This window comes from Camelus dromedarius, chromosome 21 (assembly GCF_036321535.1).
Source record: "Camelus dromedarius isolate mCamDro1 chromosome 21, mCamDro1.pat, whole genome shotgun sequence".
NCBI classification, from domain to species: Eukaryota; Metazoa; Chordata; class Mammalia; order Artiodactyla; family Camelidae; genus Camelus; species Camelus dromedarius.
In genome coordinates, this window is record NC_087456.1 from 23,340,715 (window position 1) to 23,363,015 (window position 22,301).

Here is a 22,301-nt window from a genome sequence, read left to right on the forward strand (position 1 = left end):
GAGGAGGGAAAGTGAAATATGAGTAACACACACACATGTATAAACAAACCACTGCTTCCCCTGGAGAAGCACTGACAGAACGTCATCTGAATTTTTCTGTCTTTATTTTCAGTATTAGAGCATGTACATGGGACCAATCAGCACAGGCAACAGTGACTGCTGACACACCTGTTCCGTTGGCGTGTTCCTCAGCTTTTTCTACATCATAGTAGATGATGGAGGAAATACATTGTTTGGAATTCTGGAGGTGAGCAGCCTGGAAGCTCCAGTTATTGGAGGCCCTGCCCAACCAGCCCCAGAAGGCTGAGATCAGTAGCTTGAGGCAAACAACTTGAGAAGCTCTAGACAGTATCAAGACAGTGGGCGATCTAGCGTTTTCTCTGGGAAGCACTCTAGGAAGGAGCTGTGAGCGCACACCTACCTTGAGCACTTCATTGGCATCAGATACACTGAATTGCTTGAGTGATAGCTCTGATCTTTCGGACAAGTAGAGTCAAATATGGTTTTCTGTTCTGCAATTTACAGTCTCCCCCCCCCCCAGATTAACTATTTTAAATCCCTTTAGTTTACTATTAGAATGTTTTTTAAAATAAAAATGTAAATTCTAAGCAAACTACTCAAATACTGTTTTCAGACACAAAATTACAGCAAACCAAATGATTCAAGTTTATCTTTCATGCACATAGTAAGAAAAAATGTCCTATTTTCTAAAGATGATTATCTAAAAAATAAGGAAATATTTCTGAATATGATTTGAGTACATTTATATAGGACTGAAAATGCCGCCTCAAGTTGCCAAAGTACAAAGCGCTCTGCGGAGTGTCTCACGGCGACCGTACGAGCACCACCACACACAACGCTGCATCATGCAGAGTAACAGGAGGAATAAGCTCCATGCAGGCTGACTGAAACCCTACTTTGGGATTGAAAGATGGTAAGTACCAAGAAAGCATAAAATAGAAACCAAACAGGTCAAGGAGTGTTGAGTTTTTAATGAATTCATGTTGCATAAAACAACTGATGCGCACGCACCTATTTTAAAATGTAACTGTGAAGAATTACGATTTTACATTGTATTACTTTTGTTGCTGGCTTAGTAAGTGTAAAAATATTTATTGAAAAACATAAAAATTCCAATGAAACTGTAAGTAAAATTACTTTTATTTCCATAAATAAAAAGGTAATTCATTGTACAAACAAGACTTTTAGCAGAATGTTAGCTGTCATTACCCAGTCATTATTTATCATTAAACTAAGTATGTGATAGTTAACAACAAATAGTTACATCTCTCTATAACATTCATGCAACTTCTTTACACTTGTTAACCTCCCAAAATTTCCAACAGCCGTTCGAAGAATATTATATATAATGGGATAGTTTAGTCACAAAGTTACCACCTTTGCTGAGTCAACAGAGTATTTATTATCAGCTTATGTCAAAGTTGCCAATTATAGATTAAATGTAATGCCAGTATTTACTACATTTTACAGAGCACTGAGCATATTACATGTTTTCTATATATGGTAGCATGACCCACAAAAATGTCAATGTGAAAATTTAGTAACTAGGCTAAAAGCACTAGTACCTAAAATCAACAGATCCTATAGGCCAAGAGGAAGAAAACGGCATCAAGTGCTGTTTACAGTCCTGTCAGTGAACGGCACAGAACGCACGAAATACAGTGAAACTGAATTAAAGTATTTTCTCTACGGACAGCAAAATAGAAAGTCTGTTTAGTTATTACTCCACTTATTCTGGAAACTGCAGCCTCAAATATTAAATGTTACCTAGCAAGGAGTAATTAGCATTTCCATATATTAAAAAAACCCCCTCAGATTCTATGTAGCTTTTTTTCAAGAGTGTAAACTATGATTTAAATAATCATTTATTTGAACACAATAGGCTTAATCTATTTATTCTTCATAATGATATATTTATTCCTATTTCAATACTTTATGCAGATTTTACTTATTTCTCACAGGATTGCTGTGTGGAATCAATGGTTTATCTATATCAGTGCTCAGCACAGTGCCTGGTACATAGTAAGCGCTCAGTGTACACTACTATTATTATTTCTATTAAGTGAACCAATCTGACATTTGTAATAGAAAAATTAGTGCCTCAGGAGAATAATCAAAAGATAAACCTATAGGTGTGATTTTGTTAAAGTAGTATATATCCACAATACCCCAGATTTGTGTATATACTAAATTATTTCAAGTATTACAAGCTGTTTTTAAGATATACTGAATCTATTGGCTCTCTAAGTTTCTGTTATGGCCTTCCACCTAAAGCAATACAATTCTCAGAGTACATGTATATTAGGACACCGTATAAAAGCCACATACACTGAAATTAAGTAACAAAGGCATTTTACTCTAACTCCTGTAACAAAGAAGTAAAGAGTTACCGGTGTAATTCAGGACACCCTATCTTAGGTTTAAAGTTTAGGTTTAAAGTTATTTCTTTACATCATGCAATATTTGACTTCTGCAAAAACATTTTCATTCTGTCTTCTCACATATAGAAACACTAAGAGCTGTTACAAAGTTCTAGCACCTAAGTAAAAAAATCCACTAGAAAAGGTACTTTAAAAAATATTGTAGGCTTGTTTATTGAGACTGAAATGAAGTGCAGGGTTACCAACATAGGAGTAAGTTCTTAAATGGTCTCAACACACCTATAAACACTGATTTTCGAGTAAATTATGGATTCTAACATGTGTGAGGGATTTGGTATGAAGATTTTCTGCTTAAAGATCTAAAATGATTTTTTTTCCCACCAGAAAAGAAACTGACTCAGAACATAACAAGTCTGTGCTACAATTAACATAATGGGGAGGAGAAAAAACTGTCTTTGTTTAAACCTGGCTCCTGTCATTCTTCTGGTATCAAATAAGAGGAAGGAAAATAAACTTTTCTTGTGAAGATGGAAAAAAATACCTGAAACCACATGATTCTGGTCTATAATGTATTAACCTGAAACTTACTACCACCCAGAGTTCAGGGGAAAAAAACCCAACCCCCAAATATGCCCTTTAGAGATTCAATAAAAATCTTTCACATGCTTTCCAGATTACAAAGGAGTCTGAAAACAAAGCATGAAACATCTCAACTGTATTAAAAATCAAGAACAAATAAATTGAAGGCAGATTCCCTCTGAATGTACTAAATTAATACAGACTTCTGAGAAATCGATTCAAGAAATATGCACTGAAGTTCCATGGTTTATCTTATCTACTGGTAGAGAAATTCAAAATGACACTGCATCAGTGATTTCAGGAGATGGAGCACCCAGTGTCCTTCTGAGGTTTGATATCTGGTTCTTTCACTGGTTTCACCACTTCTTCTGGTTTGGATTTGGCCTAGGAAGGAAGAAAAATACAGTGTGAGTACATAAAATAGGATCTGGAAAACAAACACTCGATCTTTCCATGTCAGTCTAATATAAAGATGTTATATTAAATTACACAACATCAAGATTAACACAGCAACACACCAATTCAATTAAAGACACAATCAGAAGGCAACATTTCAGTGAAGATGAAAACCTACATAGGCAGGCAAAAATCAAGCTAACGGTCCTCTGATTCTTTCTAAGGAAGGAGAAACTGAGTGATCAATCTATGCACATGGGATCCTTAAATTTGAAAATAACTCATGATGGTAATAGGCTATCTCTGAGGACGTTATTTAAGAGGCTGAACAGGATATAAAAATAGTTACTTTAAGGAATAATGGTTTTAGTATGGGTAGGAAATTACTTAAAAAAATTCAATTCCCAGGAAGGTGCTATGGCTACAAAATAATTTCCATTCCCTTCTTCATAGACCCTTTGTCTTTTGGTAGCCAAACCTCAAAATTTCCACTTAATCGATCAGTTGATTTAGTACACTAAGATGTACTTAGATATAAATGAATAAAAGCAGTCATTTTACTCCTGGATGATTTCATGGAATGCTGAAATTAGGCCAAATCTTCAAATATCATGCACAATGCTAAATCAAAAACAGCACTGTGACAGCAGTATAATCATGGGTAAGCCACACTTTTTAGACCTGTCCTCCCACACACATCTTAAAAGAGGCTCTAATGATTCATAAAAAGGCAAGATAATGTGGTGAAAACATCACTCAATTATGTAAAAAACCAGAAGACACTTAAGGCCTCAAGGTCTTCTAAGAGAGAGTTAGTTCTACAACAGATTTTATATCAAGCACTGTAATTAGCTAATTTAACATTTAGACAAACACATGTATCTACTTAAATAGAGGACAGTATCAAACTGTGAAGTCTGAATTCTCTTTTGAAACTTTTGTGAATGAACAGAAAAAACCCAGTCTCGTACACTGTCATCCTTGGGTCTCTTGGTGAGATCAAACGCAGCCAACGTTTCTGGCGTCCAGTGCGCACTCATCGGAGGAAACTCGTAAGGTACAGGCTCTACGAGGCCATAATTTGCTTTGAGTTCCAGTTGTGGGGCTTCTGTTGGGACTTTCTGAAAGTAACTGCAAAACGCAATGTAAACAGCAATTCATTCATTTCTTTGTTAACTCTTTGTCTATTTCTGTCCAAGGCCCTGTGCAAGAAAGTGACAATTTAAGGATGGATAGCACAGAAAGCATTTCCTGTCTCACAAAGATTACAGATGAGAAGGTGACAAAGTCAAGAAACCTTGCCACTACAGTGCATGTAACTGAAGCAACAAAGGCCAGAAGTGCCAAGGGAACACAGAAGAGGGGCAATTTACTCAGAACTGGGGGGTCAGGGGTGCTTTCCAAAGGAAGTGGTAAGAGTTAAACGAGGTATGTTCAAGGAAGCGAAAGAGCTCACTATGACCAGATGCAGAACATAAAGGGAAGAAAGTAAGGAGAGAAAAACGGGGACAAAATTAATTCTACCAACCTCTGCAGGGGCTGATCTACAGTTTGAACAATGCTGATTTAATAAAGAAAGTGACTGACGGAACTAGACAGGACTGACGGCAAATTAATTTCCCCGCTTTGTGGGTAGCTGGGACCAGGGTGAGATGAATGTGTCAAGAGGAGATAATACTAAACTCATGGAGCAGGAATGGCAGAGAAACAAAGGAAGAAAATTTGGACAGAATAAGCGGGCCGTATGTTAATAATTCATGCTTGAATTTTAAAATCTGCTTTTACGTCATCATCAGAAGCAGAATAACAGTTAATCCAATACAAGTGAATTCTATCACCAATTGCTAAACTTAAATGCAATTTGATAATTTTTTAGGAACAGAGACTAACAAACTATGGTATTACTAAAACAGTATTAATATTTAAACATTAATAAATTAAACATAAATATAGTCATCCCTTGGTATCTTTGGGGGATTGGTTCCAGGACCCCCAGCAGATACCAAAATCTGTAGATGCCCAAGTCCCTTATATAAAATGGTGTAGTATTTGCATATATAACCTATGCACAGTCTCCCATAAACTTTAAATCATCTCTAGATTACTTATAATACCTAACACAATGTAAATGCTACATACATAGTTGGTAGTGTGTGGCAAATTCAAGTTTTGCTTTTTGGGACTTTCCAGAATTTTTTTCCTCTGAATACTTTCCGTCTGCAGTTGGCTGAATCATGAATGTGGAACCCACAGAACACAGAAGGCCAACTGTATATACTGTACTATTATTAATATTACTAAAATCATACTGAGCTGTACTCACATAAATCCATTTTCTCTCTGACATTTTTCTAGGGTATTTTTCACAAGGTTTCCAAGCTTCCTGAAGAACAAATGTCCTGAAGGTTTGACTGTTGGTCCAGGTCCTTTGGTTTCTCCATATTCCTTGCATAATGCTTCTGCCTTTGCATAAACTACAGGTGGAGGGATATAAAGTTGTTTGATTATAATTAATTATTGACTATTTATACTAGAAAGGCTGTAAATCAGAGATGCTCTTTAACTAGTATAACAGCAACATCAACAATAGGGTAAGGGACAGGCAGGTGTTTTCTACAGGCTCTAGGTTTTTTAAATATTTTTTTTCTTTTCTACATTACTTCATTGATGCTCATTCCCTTTCATGAACTCAGCCAAAATCTCTTTTAACCTCCTATTTCCCCTTTATGCTAAAACACTAGTTTTTAAAAGGGGGGTTAATATCTTGGCAGGAATACTTACATTTTTCTGCTTCCTGGAGAGACCTGATTGCTTCACCACATTTATCACTAGCCAACAAAGTCTGACCATGATAACAGTAAGCCTGATAAAAGAAACAAATTTTTATTCATTCTCTCCTCAAATAAAGAAAGGCCTTTGTCCACTGTTCAAAGCATCAATGCAATTCCGTACATTTCTTTCCTTGAATAAGCTTTCCTCCATCTCTGTTGGTATAAAAGTGGAATTACGTCCTGCCCCGAGACAAACTAGCCTTCTAACCATGGACTGAGAGCAAAAAGTATTTGCTGAAACCTGTTTTTAACGCAAGGGCATAGTGGATAAAGGAGGAAAATCACTGTGCTAGTACAGAGGGAGAGGGAGGGAGCATTTTGAGGCTAAGGACTAACCAGATTTTAAGAAAAAATGCTACCAGTCTGGAGTAGGACAAGTTCACTCTTTAAACGTCGACATCAGTGCAGAGACTGCATAGGGTTTCATGCAGTGTGTTTGAAAACAGATTAGAAGGTGTAAGAAACCTTATTAATGGTTCTTTACCAACCCAGGTGATATATTGTATGGTAAGCCTTAAGATTAGAATTAGCAAATATCTTTCTCAGTGTACAGGATGAAATGAGAGAATTCTCACTAAGTTTGCACAAGGTTCTAGCTTAAAAGCGGGTTGGAGCCAACAGTAATTCCATTGCTGTAATCCAGTTCCACATCATCTCCTTCCTCCCACTTTACCCCACAATGGCTGCACTGACCGTCAGGAAACGTCTACTCAGAGCTGTCCATTATTTGTAAAATGCCAATGAAGAGTCTGGCAAGGTGACAGTGCTGGCACTCAAGGGGCTGGAGACACAGTAACTTACATTGTTTCTGGGCGGAAAATACTTACATAAGCTGTGTAGAAACACATTTTCAAGTGAAGATATTTTCTCCATTTAGCAGAGTACGCAGGCTCCAAACTGGATAAAGTATGATCTAAAGTTACATTTTAAAAAGCAAAACATAATTTCACCCTGATTCACTAGAAGACTTTCAATTCATGTGTTCAGATGCTAAAAGCAGAATGCCATTCAAGTCTCAAACTCAAGCATTTACATATTGAAAAAAATACTTTGCTTTATTTAAAGTGATTTATTTTCCCATAACTGTATTTTAACTACATAGTAAGACTGATCAAGGACCATGGCACCTCTTTGATTTGACGGGTGCTGTAATTTAAGCTTGAGATAACGATAACAGTAGATATGACTAAGAACTTAAAGGTAAATGTGAATTACACCATCATGGTATCTCTTTTCAAAAAGTTAAAGAATATAGCAACACAAAGAGTAGTCCGATCACCCAAGACAGAAAAAGGAGACTCTCCTAACTTTCATTTGTCACTTCATCCCTGCATCTTGTATAAAACACACATGCTCAAATATCTTGCCCAGCACTCTCAGATATATTTATTCCTCTCCATTTCCTGCTTTGCTGCCACTGTCAAAGCTTTCACCATTTCCTCCATAGCACTTAGGAAGACATGACTATAGTCTAAGTAGAGTAAGTCTACCACTCCATCAGCAGCAGGCCCATTTCTCACCTTGCAATGATAGGGATCTTTCTTAAACTCAAGTCCAATCAAATCAGATATACTTTATATATCTTTTAAAGGGTCCCAAATATCTACCACATAAAGGCCAAAACTTTTAGATAGGCTTACAAACCAATTCGTAATCTCACACCTGCATACTTCCCTAACCTTTTCTCCTGTCACTTATCCTGTTTCAGCTAACAGCATCTGTCTAAAGGTCCCAGATCTTTTAGGTTTTTATTTCACCCCTGTGACAACACCTTATTTCATGGGATAAAAATGTGGTTACATGTTTGTCTCCCTCCCTAGACTGTCATCTGTTCTACTGATCTTTGTATACCCAGCAACTAAAGGAGTAACCATGCCAAAAATAGAAGAATATGCGTATTTCCTGAAAAAGTGACTGAACAGAATGATAGGTTAATGAGAAGACCTGGATTCTAGTCCCAGCCTCCCACCAGCTAGCAGTTAAATTACGAGTTAGTTATATTAGGTTTCAATTTCTTGTCTAAATAAGGATATTAACTATAAGGTTGTTACATAAAGACCAAAAAAAAAAATCTCAAAAAAAACCCCTAGCTGTTTAACTATTAGATATAGCTGGTTAAAAAAGAGAGCATCATCCTTTTCATTAGGAGTTACGGAGCAAAGTAACTGTGAGCAGCTCTAATTCTTTTAACCAAGAGTAACAAAGTAATGCAGATATTCTTCCAGTTTTGCAAATGATGAAACAATCTGAGAATCTTTTTGTTTGGCTTGTTTCCTAAGCCAAGAGCTTAATGTAAACATTTAAAGACTAAAAATATAACAGAATTATAAACTTACCAGCTTTTTGATAGAAATTGGCTGTTTCATAAGCCAGGGCAGCAATGAGTCCAGGAGCATGTTTCAGCTCAATTGCTCGAGCAATTGTTACTACAATCAGAACACAATGAAGTGAGCGGATGATTACTTCTCCTTGCAACACCCTAAGTTCAATTACAATAGCAGAAGACAGCCTGATATCTATGTGGGATTTTAATACAGCTTGGTAAAAGTTTTGATACGAAAAGCTAGCTACAGAAGATGCAAACCTAAACAAACAGAAAGCACACAGCTTGTTGGCTCTGACACCATTTCCTTAAATAAACCACTAGCCAATTACTAATCACAGAAAATCCCTACTACAAAAGAGCGTGATGTAAGAGGAAACAAATACTTTCAGGGCACTGGCGTTTGAAATAAAGAAAAAACAGAAGTCTACAGAGTTTCTAACTTTATTCTTTTCACGTTAAGTCTTCATTTATTTCCTGACCTTGATAGGTGAAGATTTCAAGATAAGGCAAACAGTGGAAGTGAAAAAGAATGAGCAAGGTGGAGGGGCAAAAGATGAGTTACAGACTTAATTTCATGCTGCCAGAAATGGCATGAAATCAAAATTCTCTTAAAAAGAGTCATTAAATGGGAAGGCCTTTTCTTGCTAACAAAAAATGAAGGCAATGCTAAAGAAAATTATTCTCCATTTCATAGTGAGGAATATAGAAACAGGTATTTCTCAAATCTTGAAACTCAATTCCAGCTAATTCTGATTTTTAAAAAAGAATTAAATGCCAATATAGACTTTCTTCAAAAAAAAAAAATCTTACAATATTTAGGATACCTTCTTGAGCTTCAGCCTGACACTGGATAACATAAGCTTCTATGAGTCGTGCCTCCAAATCCCGCCCCTTTTCTGCAGGTGTAATAAGCTTTGGGATATGACTTTCCTGAGAGAAAGAAAAACAAAAAAAACAGAAAAACAAGCCAAATTTTATTTTAACTCAGTTGTTGGAGATAAAGAAAATGGAAGTCATGAGGCATTCAATTTGGGAATTTATCAGAAATTTAGGGTACAAACAAAAATTGTGTAAAAAGGAACAATATTATGCTTACAGAGAATAAAGGCACCTGTACACTTAAACTTTTAAAGCTTTTTATAAACTTTCATAAAAATAAGAAATTCAATAGTAAAATCTGGGTCATAATAAGTTACTTAGATAGGCAAGTCATACTCTTTTCATCTTAGAAAATGTTAACTGAAATGGTGACCAAAGTTCCCTTTTGCACGATAGCCAGAGTTGTTCATTCTCATTAATAACTGTAGATATAAAGGAGACTACAGTTCTGCAGCTAACTCAGGAGCACAGCTTTTTCATCACTGTAAAAGCTTCTTATTTTATCACAAGAAAATGCAACACTGGCCTCCAGGAGCCTTCAGTAAGTAGTGGTTTAATTAGAATGAGGCGGGAGTAATTCTGGTTGGAAAATACATTAGTCTTTCTCCTAATTCCCATCTCATCTCCAGGCAATTTAATTAGTATGCACTGACTGCCCCTCTAACATTTTCATTGAAATACAGAACATATACCCGGAAAATTCAGTTTTGCAGAATCATGACTGCTCCTGGCAACTGCTGCAGACAGCAAGGAGAAATGCTAAGAACCATCTAATTTTGTGCTTTGTTTTCTCCTGTCTTTTCAGAAGAAGTGGAAAAGAAAACAGTGAAGTATCACCTGAGTTGTTTAATTGTAAAATTCACTAATGACTTTCTAAAGCAGAGGCAATATTCTGTAACTGGCTGCATTCATCAACAAGGAACTTAATGTAAGGAACACAGAACGCATACTGCTTCTTTTTAAATGATGAAATAATTCTCTCACCCCACTCCACAAAGAAAGAAAAATTATTCAACAGTTAAAGCATTAAGAATATATTTTATTATGATTTTACCTTTAGATGTTTAAAAATCCCAGCTGCAACTTTTAAGCTTCGGTGGACTTCTTTTGCTTCATCCTCTGTTATGCTTAACGATAGTGGTTATATCAGTTAGAGGACAAACTGCGTTTCTGGTATTAAAACCAACAACTAATACATTATCATAAAGCCATAAAAATTAGCCTCTCATTTGGTTTTCTTCCTTTTAAAAAAGCCTAATTTAACACTTAAAAAAGTAACAAGTGCAAATGAAAACTATCCAAAGAGAAGATATTAAAAATTAAAAAGAAAGATCTTCTCTAGAGGTCTGGACAAAGGTTGTTTGTTTTTCCTTCCAGATAATCTTCTGTGCATAAACAGGCATGAAAGAATACACACTTAATGTGTGCATATACTTGAAAAACATACATATACAACATTCACCACTCTGCTCTTGTTTTAATTGGCTCAATTACTTTAGTGGTAACTTTACATCAGCAGATACAATTCAACCTCGTTTTTACATGGCTGTCCACTATTCCTAGGTTCAGAGGCACCACAGTTGGTAGTTTCCAGTTTCATATTGCTAATATCCATATTTTACTATGATAAAAATTGTACCTCATTTTACTTCAATTCTTTAATCCTTCAAAAGATCTTTCACCTACTTATAAGCCTTTGTATTTTCCTATGAACTGCCTATTTATGTCCTTTGCTTATTTTCAATTGATTGTTGGTCTTTCCCTTGTTGATTTCTAAGAGTATACATTATAAAAGCAATTTGTCACTGCATTACAATTTTTTTGACCAATGTTATTTGCTTTTTTAAACTTTGTTTATGGTACTTTTATGTGGTCAAATATTCGATATTTCTTTTTCTTAGTTTGGGGTTTTATTTAGAAAGACCATCCCCATGACAAGATTATTACTTTTTTTTCACTTTTAACACTGGGCTCCATAATTCTGTTAGTGCTTAAAGTATTAACAATATCAGGCAACTTTACATTTATGACAAGTGGTACTTTTTATCAGTAGCCTAGACTTTTTAATGATGAAGCTCTATATAGTTGAAAAATAATATTTATGCATATGACCCTCCCCTGTTAACTTACTTTTCTTTTCCAGCCAGTCTTGAAGCATATTTGGTATACCATAAAGCTACGTTAAATCCCATGGAAATTAATTCAAAAACAGCATCCTGCTGGGCACTAAAATGATAAACATGATCATTAAGTACTGTCAATTACTGAGACATCTCTGTAAGAAACCTACTACACATCTTACTAAAAATTATAAAGAACTAAATGCTAGCTGAAAAAAGAGTCCTTGTGTTTAATATAGCTGGGGAGATAAGACACAAGCACACACAAACATAATTAACAACAAATGACTAAACATATGGTCCAGGATGTACTTCATAATAGTAAACTTGAGAACAGTAGTTCCCCAAAGGTTACTATAAACTGAATAGCTTTAAAAGCAGATTTGGGGGACTTACCCCATAAAGTCAGAAAGTCTGGGAAGGGCCCAGAATCTGTATTTGTAACAAGTATCCAGGTGATTCCGGAGCAAGTGGTTCTTACACCACATTTTAAGAAAATGAGTTTCACAGGAGAGATCATTTTGGTCTAGAATGATTAAAGAAGGCTTAACAGTATATACAGAATTTGAATTGTGCCTGAAAAGATGGCGAGATGGGAAGCAGAAGGACATCCCAGAAGGGAACGATGCTGTTAAAGCACAAGACAGTATACAGAGTTTTCTGACAGCAGTGACTCAACTAGCTTGACTGGAGCAGTTAGTTTGTAAAAAGAAATTGAGGAAGAGGAAAGCAAAACAGCCAAGCTGATGTGAAACTGAAGATTTTATGGTTCAACATATGCAAATCAATCAATGTAATACATCACATCAACAAGAGAAGGGACAAAAACCACATGATCATCTCAATAGATGCAGAAAAAGCATTTGATAAAATTCAACACCCATTTATGATAAAAACTCTCACCAAAGTGGGTACAGAGGGAACATATCTCAACATAATAAAAGTTATATATGACAAACCTACAGCCAGCATAGTACTCAACATTGAAAAACTCAAAAGCTTCCCACTAAAATCTGGGACAAGACAAGGCTGCCCACTATCACCACTCCTATTCAACAGTCTTGGAAGTCCTAGCCACAGCAATCAGGCAAGAGAGAGAAATAAAAGGGATCCAAATTGGAAACAAAGAGGTAAAAGTGTCACTATATGCAGATAACATGATACTATATATAGATAATCCTAAAAGGTCCACTCAAAAACTTCTAGAAATAATTGAAGAATTCAGCAAGGTAGTAGGTTACAAAATTAATGTTCAAAAATTGTTGCATTTCTTTACACTAACAATGAATCAACAGAAAAAGAAAGTAAAGAAACAATCTCCTTTAAAATAGCACCCAAAGTAATAAAATACCTAGGAATAAATCTAACCAAGGAGGTGAAAGACTTATACATGGAAAACTATAAAACACTGATTAAGGAAATTAAAGAAGACTTAAAAAAATGGAAAGATATCCCATGCTCCTGGATTGGAAGAATCAATACTGTTAAAATGGTCATACTGCCCAAAGCAATCTATGGATTTAATGCAATCCCTATCAAATTACCCAGGACATATTTCACAGAACAAATCATAGTAAAATTTGTATGGAACCACAAAAGACCTAGAATTTCCAAAGCATTACTGAAGAAAAAGAAAGAGGCTGGAGGAATAACTCTCTCAGACTTCAGACAATACTATAGATCTTCCGTAATCAAAACAGAACGGTATTGGTATAAAAACAGACATATGGACCAATGGAACAGAACAGACAGCCCAGAAATGAATCCACAAACTTTTGGCCAACTAATCTTCAACAAAGGAGGCAAGAATATACAATGGAATAAAGACAGTCTCTTCAGCAAATGGTGTTGGGAAAACTGGACAGCAGCATGTAAATCAGTGAAGCTAGAACATTCCCTTACACCATACACAAAAATAAACTCAAAATGGATCAAAGACTTAAACATAAGACAAGATACAATAAACCTCCTAGAAGAAAACATAGGCAAAACATTACCTGACATACATCTCAAAAATGTTCTCCTAGGGCAGTCTACCCAAGCAATAGAAATAAAAGCAAGAGTAAACAAATGGGACCTAATGAAACTTACAAGCTTCTGCACAGCAAAGAAAACCATAAGTAAAACAAAAAGACAACCTATGGAATGGGAGAGAATTTTTGCAAATGGAACCGACAAAGGCTTGATCTCCAGAATATATAAGCAGCTCATACGACTCAATAAGAAAAAAATAAACAACCCAATCCAAAAATGGGCAGAAGACCTAAACAAGCAGTTCTCCAAGGAAGACATACAAATGATCAAAAGGCACATGAAAAGATGCTTAATATCACTAGTTATCAGAGAAATGCAAATCAAAACTACAATGAGGTATCACCTCACACCAGTCAGAATGGCCGTCATTCAAAAATCCACAAATGACAAATGCTGGAGAGGCTGTGGAGAAAGGGGAACCCTCCTACACTGCTGGTGGGAATGCAGTTTGGTGCAGCCACTGTGGAAAACAGTATGGAGATTCCTCAAAAGACTAGGAATAGACTTACCGTATGACCCAGGAATCCCACTCCTGGGCTTATATCCAGAAGGAACCCTACTTCAGGATGACACCTGCACCCCGATGTTCATAGCAGCTCTATTTACAATAGCCAAAACATGGAAACAGCCTAAATGTCCATCAACAGGTGACTGGATAAAGAAGATGTGGTATATTTATACAATGGAATACTACTCAGCCACAAAAACCGACAACATAACGCCATTTGCAGCAACATGGATGCTGCTGGAGAATGTCATTCTAAGTGAAGTAAGCCAGAAGGAGAAAGAAAAATACCATGAGATCGCTCATATGTGGAATCTAAAAAACAAAAACAAAAACAAAAACAAACAAACAAAAAAAAGTGTAAATACAGGACAGAAATAGACTCACAGACATAGAATACAGACTTGTGGTTGCCAGGGGGGCAGAGGGTGGAAAGCGATAGACTGGGATTTCAAAATTGTAGAATAGATAAACAAGATTATACTGTATAGCACAGGGAATCACAGAGGAAAAAATGTGAGAATGAGTGTGTATATGTCCATGTATGACTGAAAAATTGTGCTAAACACTAGAATCTGACACAACATTGTAAAATGATTATAAATCAGTAAAAAATGTTAAAAAAAGAAACTGAAGAAGATTTTAAATGCCAAGCTACTCAGTATACTACAAAGAAAAAGGTCTTAAAAATAAGTATATTTTATATTTTATTTGTTTCCTTTAGACTCTATTACTAAACATAACACCAAGACGACAAAAAGCTTATAAAGCAAGTATTTTTATTCACTATTCTGATAAGACCCTGAAAACTCTTTATACATTATCTCATTTATCACAAATGAGGCAGTAAAAAAAAACAGAATACCCTTATTTTACACACGTAATTCTAAGATACATAAAAATTACCCAAAAGGAAGACATTAGAATCGATTCTATTTTGTATTTTTTATAACCGTTGCCTCCATCTTAAAAGGAACAGACACATGGAAATTTTTTACACTTGAAAAAAAAAGTTATAAAACATATAGCAATTCAAAAATGACTTACAAACTATCCTGTTTACTACATGTTATAACATACAAAGATATAAGTTACAACATTTTTTTTAAAGTTACAAATTTTTTAACAGTTTACCATGCAGAAAAACAATTTAATGTGTAGTTCACTCGCTTACTCTTTTCAGCACTGAGAATTTTCAAATTAATTACATCTAATGATTAAATCGAGTAATTCTAGTAATGATATGCTAGTAGGCATATCTAATTTATAGCTTTACCTTTAAATAAAATAGTTTTGCTAATTTATACTAAATCTAATGAACAGCTGTCTCCCTTTTATCCTTTGTCTACTTCAATCTGCCTCACTCCCAAACACTCCATTTCTATTGTACCACATGAAGCAGTAGAGTGCATAGTTGAAAAAACATTTGTCAGCACAGACACACTCACAGTACACTTTCTACTGAATAAGTAGCAATCAAGGACAAAATAACTTAAAATCTCAGATGTACTGAATATTGTTCAACATTATAACTTAAGGCCTTTATCATATAATCCTTCACTGTCTCATAGGACTATGCTGAGAAATGCTGTTACAAGGAATGAAAATTTAACAGAGTGGGAAAAAGTGCCAAATGTATGCAGTGCAAGATGCTTTAGAATTTGCCAAAGTTCTGTAATGTAATAATGACACAGGTTTGAGTCTTGAAAAAAGTTTTAAAGAAAAACATTCCTTAATTTTAGATGAGGTACCAAGGGATACATAAAGAAAAACAGAAAGCGAGGACTTACTTGGAAAACCTTGGTATCCCATAAAATTTGGAAAGACTCCATAGTCCCCAACTTCCTACCCAATTCATGAATTCTACATAAAATATTCCTGAGGAAGGAAGGAGACTAACATTTACTGGATGTCCATGAAATGCCTGGTACTGTATTAGTCACTTAGCATAAAATGTCCTATTTTGATCCTCACAAAAACCCTATACCTGTAACCCCAGCACACAGCTGAGGAAGCAGATGGTCACACAGTAGAAGTCCTGAGGGTGCAGCTACAGAGTGTGAATCCAATTCTCCTTCCATTCTAATGCCTGCCCTGGTTGTTCAACAATCTCCATGTCCCTCCCTTCTAATTTTATAAAATGGTAATTCTAAAGCAAATTGAGATAAAGATATATGACCATTTAAACAACCCAATGGTATAAAAAATTTTTTAAAGTAGTTTAACAAAAATTTAGCACCATTAAGATCTGTTTCTTGTTATAATTAGCTCCAACCAGTTTCAAGTGAGTGATGAGAAAGTTCTGAGGATAAGTATTCAAAAAGAGCAGAAACAGTGAAATTAGGAAGAAAACCAATACAGTACCGCGAATCAAAACGTATGGAGTTCAGATGGAACTGTGGATAAAGAGAAAGAAGGAGGTGGTCCAAAGACATGTGAACTGTCCATCAGAAGAGAAAAGTGGGGAAACAACAAAAAATTCTGCTCTGCTTGAATGAAAGCAAAGCCTAAGAGCAGGTTTCAGTTCCAAATTCCCAAACCATTTTTTGTGTGTTATTAAAAGTCAAGGCTGCTCAATTCTAGTTAACATGTATGTTGATTATCTCAAGGATAGATCTGGCCCAGGAGAAACAAATTACATTTTCACTTAACAGACTGTATTAGCAGTTTAGGTCAAAAGTTTTTCATTAATTTCCTAGTAATAGAAAATGCTGATTAGACCTATAATTTATTTAACACAGAGGCTACAAATTAAAGATTTACAAAAATGGCTTCAATTTAGTGCTGTTGGCATTGCTTACCTTGGAACCTGTCCCTGTAATGTGTCAGTCCACTTGAAATTCTGAATGTATCGTAACTTGCTTTCTTGAGTAGATTCATCCAATGAATTAATGAAACCTATAAAAAGGTAGAAAATATTTCAGTTTTATAGGAAACATTAAGTGTTCTGTTCAGAATATTTTTTAGATCATGACTTTTTCAGGTACCTGAATGAAACTTCCGGCCCCTCTCTCCCCTTCTCCTAGGGTAACATAATATGAAATAGGCACATATTTGATTTTCAACATGTTAGAAATACCACATACCACTCTGACATTCTTACATTTCTAAAACTCAAGCATACTGAAGAATACAGCCTAGATACCACAGAATGCAGCCTAGAAGATGATTCAAATCTGAAAAGTATAAGAATCAGATGTCACCTTCTGCACAGTTGTTTTTTTAGAAACCTGAAGTTCACTTAAATAACTAACCTTGTAAAAGTGAAAAATAGGAATCTGCTGCATTCTTCATCATTTCTGGATTACAGCTCAGATCGGTGAACAGCTCGAGCAGCCGTGCTCTAGATGACCTTAAGTCACTTACATGAGACAGAGACAGTAGAGTTAAGTGAGCTGCATTACAATCAGTCCACGTAAAAGTGGCTTAAAAGTTTCAATTGTGAAAGCTTCAAAATACACACACATATCCCTACTCTAAGATGTAAGTATACAGGAATGAATTTAATTAAGACCAACATTGGAGGTAAGTGAAATTTCCAGTAACAATTTTTTAAAAGTTGTACTAAAACAAACTGAGTCCATTTAAAGGGGCAAAGAATGAGTAAGTCAATCTGACCAGTTAAAAAGTTTTTTGAAAAATGGAAATTTAACCTTTGTGTTAAATTTATGATTTTAGTATCTCCTTAAAATTTCAAAAGTTGCCATTAGGTCAAAATATACTTTATTAAGTAGAATATCGTATTTTAAAACTGCACTCTATAATACAACATACACTCAAGTCTGGAGAAATACGTGGTCACTAGTCATTTTAAAACTGCTCCCTTGTCTCCATTCTCCTTTGCTTCTCTGCAGCAATAAATGTTGCAGACACTGTTTCCTTCTCTAAATTCTTTTCTCCCTTGATTCCAATAACACTAAATTTTCCAGATTCTCCTCTTATCTCTAACAGTTCCTTCTACATTTTCTTCACGTCCCCTTCTTACTCCCACCTCTAGAAACGGTTAGTCTTCGGCTTTCTGCTCCCCTTTCTTCTGAGGCTTCATCTCTGAGGACAACTTTACATCTCACCCTAGATCTACATCATCAGCTCTAACTTGGTCCTGCTCCAGGTCCACATCCAATTTCAGAAGGCAGCTTGCTCAGTGAGGGGTCCAGAAATCCTATCACCTGGACAATGACTGAAGACAATCGTGTGTAAACGACTAAAGGCACACTAAATTTAAACTGTAAGCACCAAGAGTAGAGATTGTACACCCAGAACTTAGTGGGTGCCTAGGACAAAGCATGCATGCAAAAATCTTCGTTGAGTGAAATAATACTAACATTCAAATATTTTAAGATTTAGAAGGACAGTAACATAGCAATAATGTTTAGAAGGGAGCACAAACTTAGTCTTGAATGGTCTAGATGGGGTGTTTATTCATTAGTACTAGCCTTAAGAAGGCTTATTCCAAGAACGTACATAGCAACAATTATATACAGCTGACCTCAAAATGGGATGGGCCACCTTATGAATTTGTCATTGTTGAGTTATTTAATTAGAAGCTGGGAGGGAGTAATCCCTGGATTAGGAAAAATTTTCAATTCTTAAGGCCTAGTCTAGACTTAAATAGTTTGCTATTTCCAAGCAGGCATTCACCTGCAAACCAACTTGCATAAAGTTACATTCATCTTAAAATGCTAGAATTTGAGAAAAGTATACCTTAGAAGTATCTAATTTAGGTTATTAATTTTATAGATGAGTAATTAGATCCAAAGGAGTTAAGAGATTTGCCCAACACTACAGATAAAACAGTTAATCTGGGACCAACCTCCAGGAGTCTAAGATCAAGGACTGGCAAACTACAACCTGTAACTTGTTTGTATATGGCCCTCAGCTTATTTTTGTAAAAATGAGCAAAGAAGAATATAAAACAGTGACTGTGTATAGTCCACAAAGCCTAAAATATTTACTATTTGGCCCTTTACAGAAAAAGTTTGCTGACCCTTGGTCTAGATCAATAAGCCAGTTTTCCTACCTTTTGCTCCAATTACTTCTTTCTACAAAAAGTAGCAACTCTCTTGATTTTTCTTTACTGGTACCTTCAGTACCTTGATTATCTGCATTCTGTATCTCACACACTGATTCCTTTTCAACCTCTCAGACCAAATCAGTCAATCTGGCCAGCTGACTCCTCCTTGGAAGTATCTCTTGAATCTCTCACTTCTGTTCCAGTTAAACTGCTCTACTCACTATCCTTAGAACAAAGGTTTTCCAAACAAAAATGACTTTCTCCTCTCCCTTCTTACTAAGTCAGGGATCAGCAAATTTCTTCTGTAAAGAGCCTGAAGACAAATATATTAGGCCTTATGGTTCATAAAGTTTCTCTTGGGACTACCCAACTCTACCGTATAGAGAAAAGGCAGCCACAAACAACATGTAAATAAGTGGAGGGGTTGTGTTTTAATAAAACTTTAGTTATAAAAACAAGCAGTAGGCCAAATCTGCAGGACATAGTTTTCCAACGCCTGGTCTAAGCCATACAATTTATTTAACCCCCCGTTCAAAAGTCCTTTCTCCTATTGAACACTCTGAAGGCTACTTCAGGTCACAGGGATCTCTCCCTGCTCAGAACTCAATTAATTTACTATCTGGCCAATTCACAATATTCATGTATAACTTTGGGGAGACTCTTGTACTGTTGTAACATGTAGCTTAACTCCTTAACTGTGATTGCTTTAGCCTCTCTAGAACTCACCTTACTGATATAAAATTATGGACCCAGTTTAAATAATCTATGATTTAACTCTTAACATACCATTTGTAAGTTTATAAGGAGTCTAAGGTTAGAGACAGTGTGTTACATACTTTTGCAGCGAGCATGGCCCTAAAAAAGTAACTTGTATCCAAGGATGGCTCATTCAATACTTGCGGAAATTGACTAAAACATACCTGCAAATTTTTGAAGCAGCAGGGCTAGTGACTACGCCATAGTAGTTAAAAGAGACAGGAGCTGTGGCCTTTAACGGATTCCTATGAAACCAATGTGTCATTTTCTCCAGGTGTTTCCTACAGATGAAAATGAAATGAATAAAAATAAAAGATAAAACATTTAACAAACAACATATATAGTATTAAAATAGAAATTTACTACAGGATATATACATTTTAATATAAAATATATACAGTATATATATATAAAAATAAATAAAATGGTTCACTGCCATAAGTCAATCTTATTTTGTCCATTTATAGTAGCCTATGTTCAGATCAGGCCTATAATAGAAGAGTATTCGGAAAAGTGCTCACAATAACTGCAATGCAAACATACTGGAGCAGTAATGTTTAAGCTTTAATGTGCACAAAAATCACCTAGGGGTGAGGGATAGGAGTTAAAATGCAGGTTCTAATTTAACAGTGCGGGGTACGACCAGAGATCCTGATGCTGCTGGTCCCCGGACTACACTTTTGAGAAGCAAGGTACTAGACTTTGGTTGGACAGCTGCAAATGAGAAGGGCACAGGACCAGAAGAACATAATTCCAGAACAGGTTCAAATGGTTGGAAGAAATGGCGATTAAATATGGCAATTAGATTCCAGGAAGTAACAGACAAGAAATTCTGATAAGACTTAATTTGAAGGCACAATACAATGCTGTCCACAGACTTTTCTTACTGGAAAAAAAAATGTGGGCTGCATAGTATGTAAAATACCTACCCTTACTACATTTACTTTTTCATGGCAAACTGGTTTTGGAGAACATCAGATATTTAAGGAAGAGAAAATGCACTGTGTACTCAATGAAAAATTGAACAAGTTCACTTACAATTCAAAACATGTAACAAGTCCTTCAAAAATATATAGTATTATTTTTCATTTTTTATTGAAGAATAGTTGACTTACAATGTTGTATTAGTTTAAAAATATATAATCTAAACATCACGCATGTAAACCTTGTTTATAACCTAAGTAAACTAACACAGCATCTCGGGGCACATAAACCAAGCCTTCTAGAGGTAATGGTACACAATACACTTGATTGTGACAGCAAAATTTCCGCAAAAACTCTTTTAAGGCGGCCTCCCACGTTCTGGATGAAAATGTCTGAAGTTCCGTATATCTTTACTTCAGAAACGAACAAGGCAAGTACTGCGTTCCCTGCCCCTGCCAGATCTGTGCCCAAGAGAGACCCCCACTCTCGTTTCAAGATTTCGGAGGGTGGGGCAGAAGGACAACACACCCACCTGCAGGTGCGAGGATGTCTTTAGGGCCCCCAGTACAAAAGTCGAATAGAGGCTGCCACCTAGCCGCCTCCACAGGAGTCCGATTACTGACAAGGGTCCCTCACTCGGAGAGGAGGCCCTAGGTCCCGCGAGGAACCTACCTGACGGCCGCCCCCCGAGCTCCGAACGTCCACTTCCTGTTTACCACCCAGCCTCTTCCTCCCGTGCTCCGTCCGGTTTAACGCCGTAGGACCTTGCGCAGGCGCACACCCTAGCGTGCCCCGCCTGAACAGGCATTTTTGTGGAAAGCCGATACCATCTACCTGGCAGGGGCGGCTGACCGCGGCTAAGTCAACCCCTATTTAGCTTATAAGACCCCCAACTGCCATTGGAGACGCCAGCAAGGGGATTCGCAAAATCTACCTATCAATACCATTGATTCGCGGGGCCAATATGGATTTTCTTTCTCTCGCTTGTTTCAAAACATTAGAAGACTTCAGGGGACCACTATTCGGGAGTCTATGGAGCTTATATAAAAGGGAGGTGACTCTATTGACTGGGACTCCGGGGAGATGACAGGGGTAGGGACAGTACTGGGAAACGCCCATCCTCGTGACATACTTACCCGATTTCTCGGAGTCTGGACAGCAGCCCTCCTGACGGAAGAAAGGCAGTGTCCGAGTTAGCAAACGAGAAAGGGAAAGAGTCGAAGAGCCGGGACAATCGAACTAGCGCGACAGGAAACCAGGCCTGCGCGACCCGGAGTCACGTGGGCCGGGCGGCCATGACAGCTACCGAGGCGGCAGCGCGCGCCGCTCGGGGGCGGGGGCTGCCGCGTTGTGGCACCCCGTTACAACACTCCGTTAATCAGCCCTCTCTTGGCTATTCCTCCATAGTGTTTCCTCTTCAGCTGGGGTTTCTCCTCCAGAGAGGAAGAGCAGAACTGGCCCGGCCTCCCCAGCCGGGGAAGAATGCCGCAGTAGCAATGGCGGCCGCACGGTGGAGCGGGGCGGCCTCAACCTAA

The 22,301-nt window shown here is 36.7% G+C and overlaps 1 protein-coding gene across 3 annotated transcripts; it reads right to left on the bottom strand.

The window, feature by feature from the left end:
* Positions 1-1,137: 1,137 nt before the first annotated feature.
* On the bottom strand, positions 1,138-22,256 carry BROX (BRO1 domain and CAAX motif containing). Of its 3 annotated transcripts, none has more exons than XM_010992857.3 (13): positions 21,903-22,256; positions 20,007-20,123; positions 17,327-17,433; positions 16,874-16,970; positions 11,544-11,639; positions 10,468-10,540; positions 9,359-9,464; positions 8,545-8,634; positions 7,036-7,121; positions 6,159-6,240; positions 5,701-5,851; positions 4,349-4,508; positions 1,138-3,365 (listed from the first exon to the last, which is right to left on the bottom strand). In XM_010992857.3, exons 2-13 carry the CDS (start codon positions 20,105-20,107, stop codon positions 3,279-3,281), a joined length of 1,236 nt encoding a protein of 411 aa, XP_010991159.1. In that variant the 5' UTR covers positions 20,108-20,123; positions 21,903-22,256; the 3' UTR covers positions 1,138-3,278. The 3 variants fall into 3 exon arrangements, with proteins under 3 accessions (XP_010991159.1, XP_010991142.1, XP_010991150.1); XM_010992840.3 differs by lacking the exon at positions 21,903-22,256 and adding an exon at positions 21,439-21,549; XM_010992848.3 differs by lacking the exon at positions 21,903-22,256 and adding an exon at positions 21,299-21,494.
* Positions 22,257-22,301: the final 45 nt, after the last annotated feature.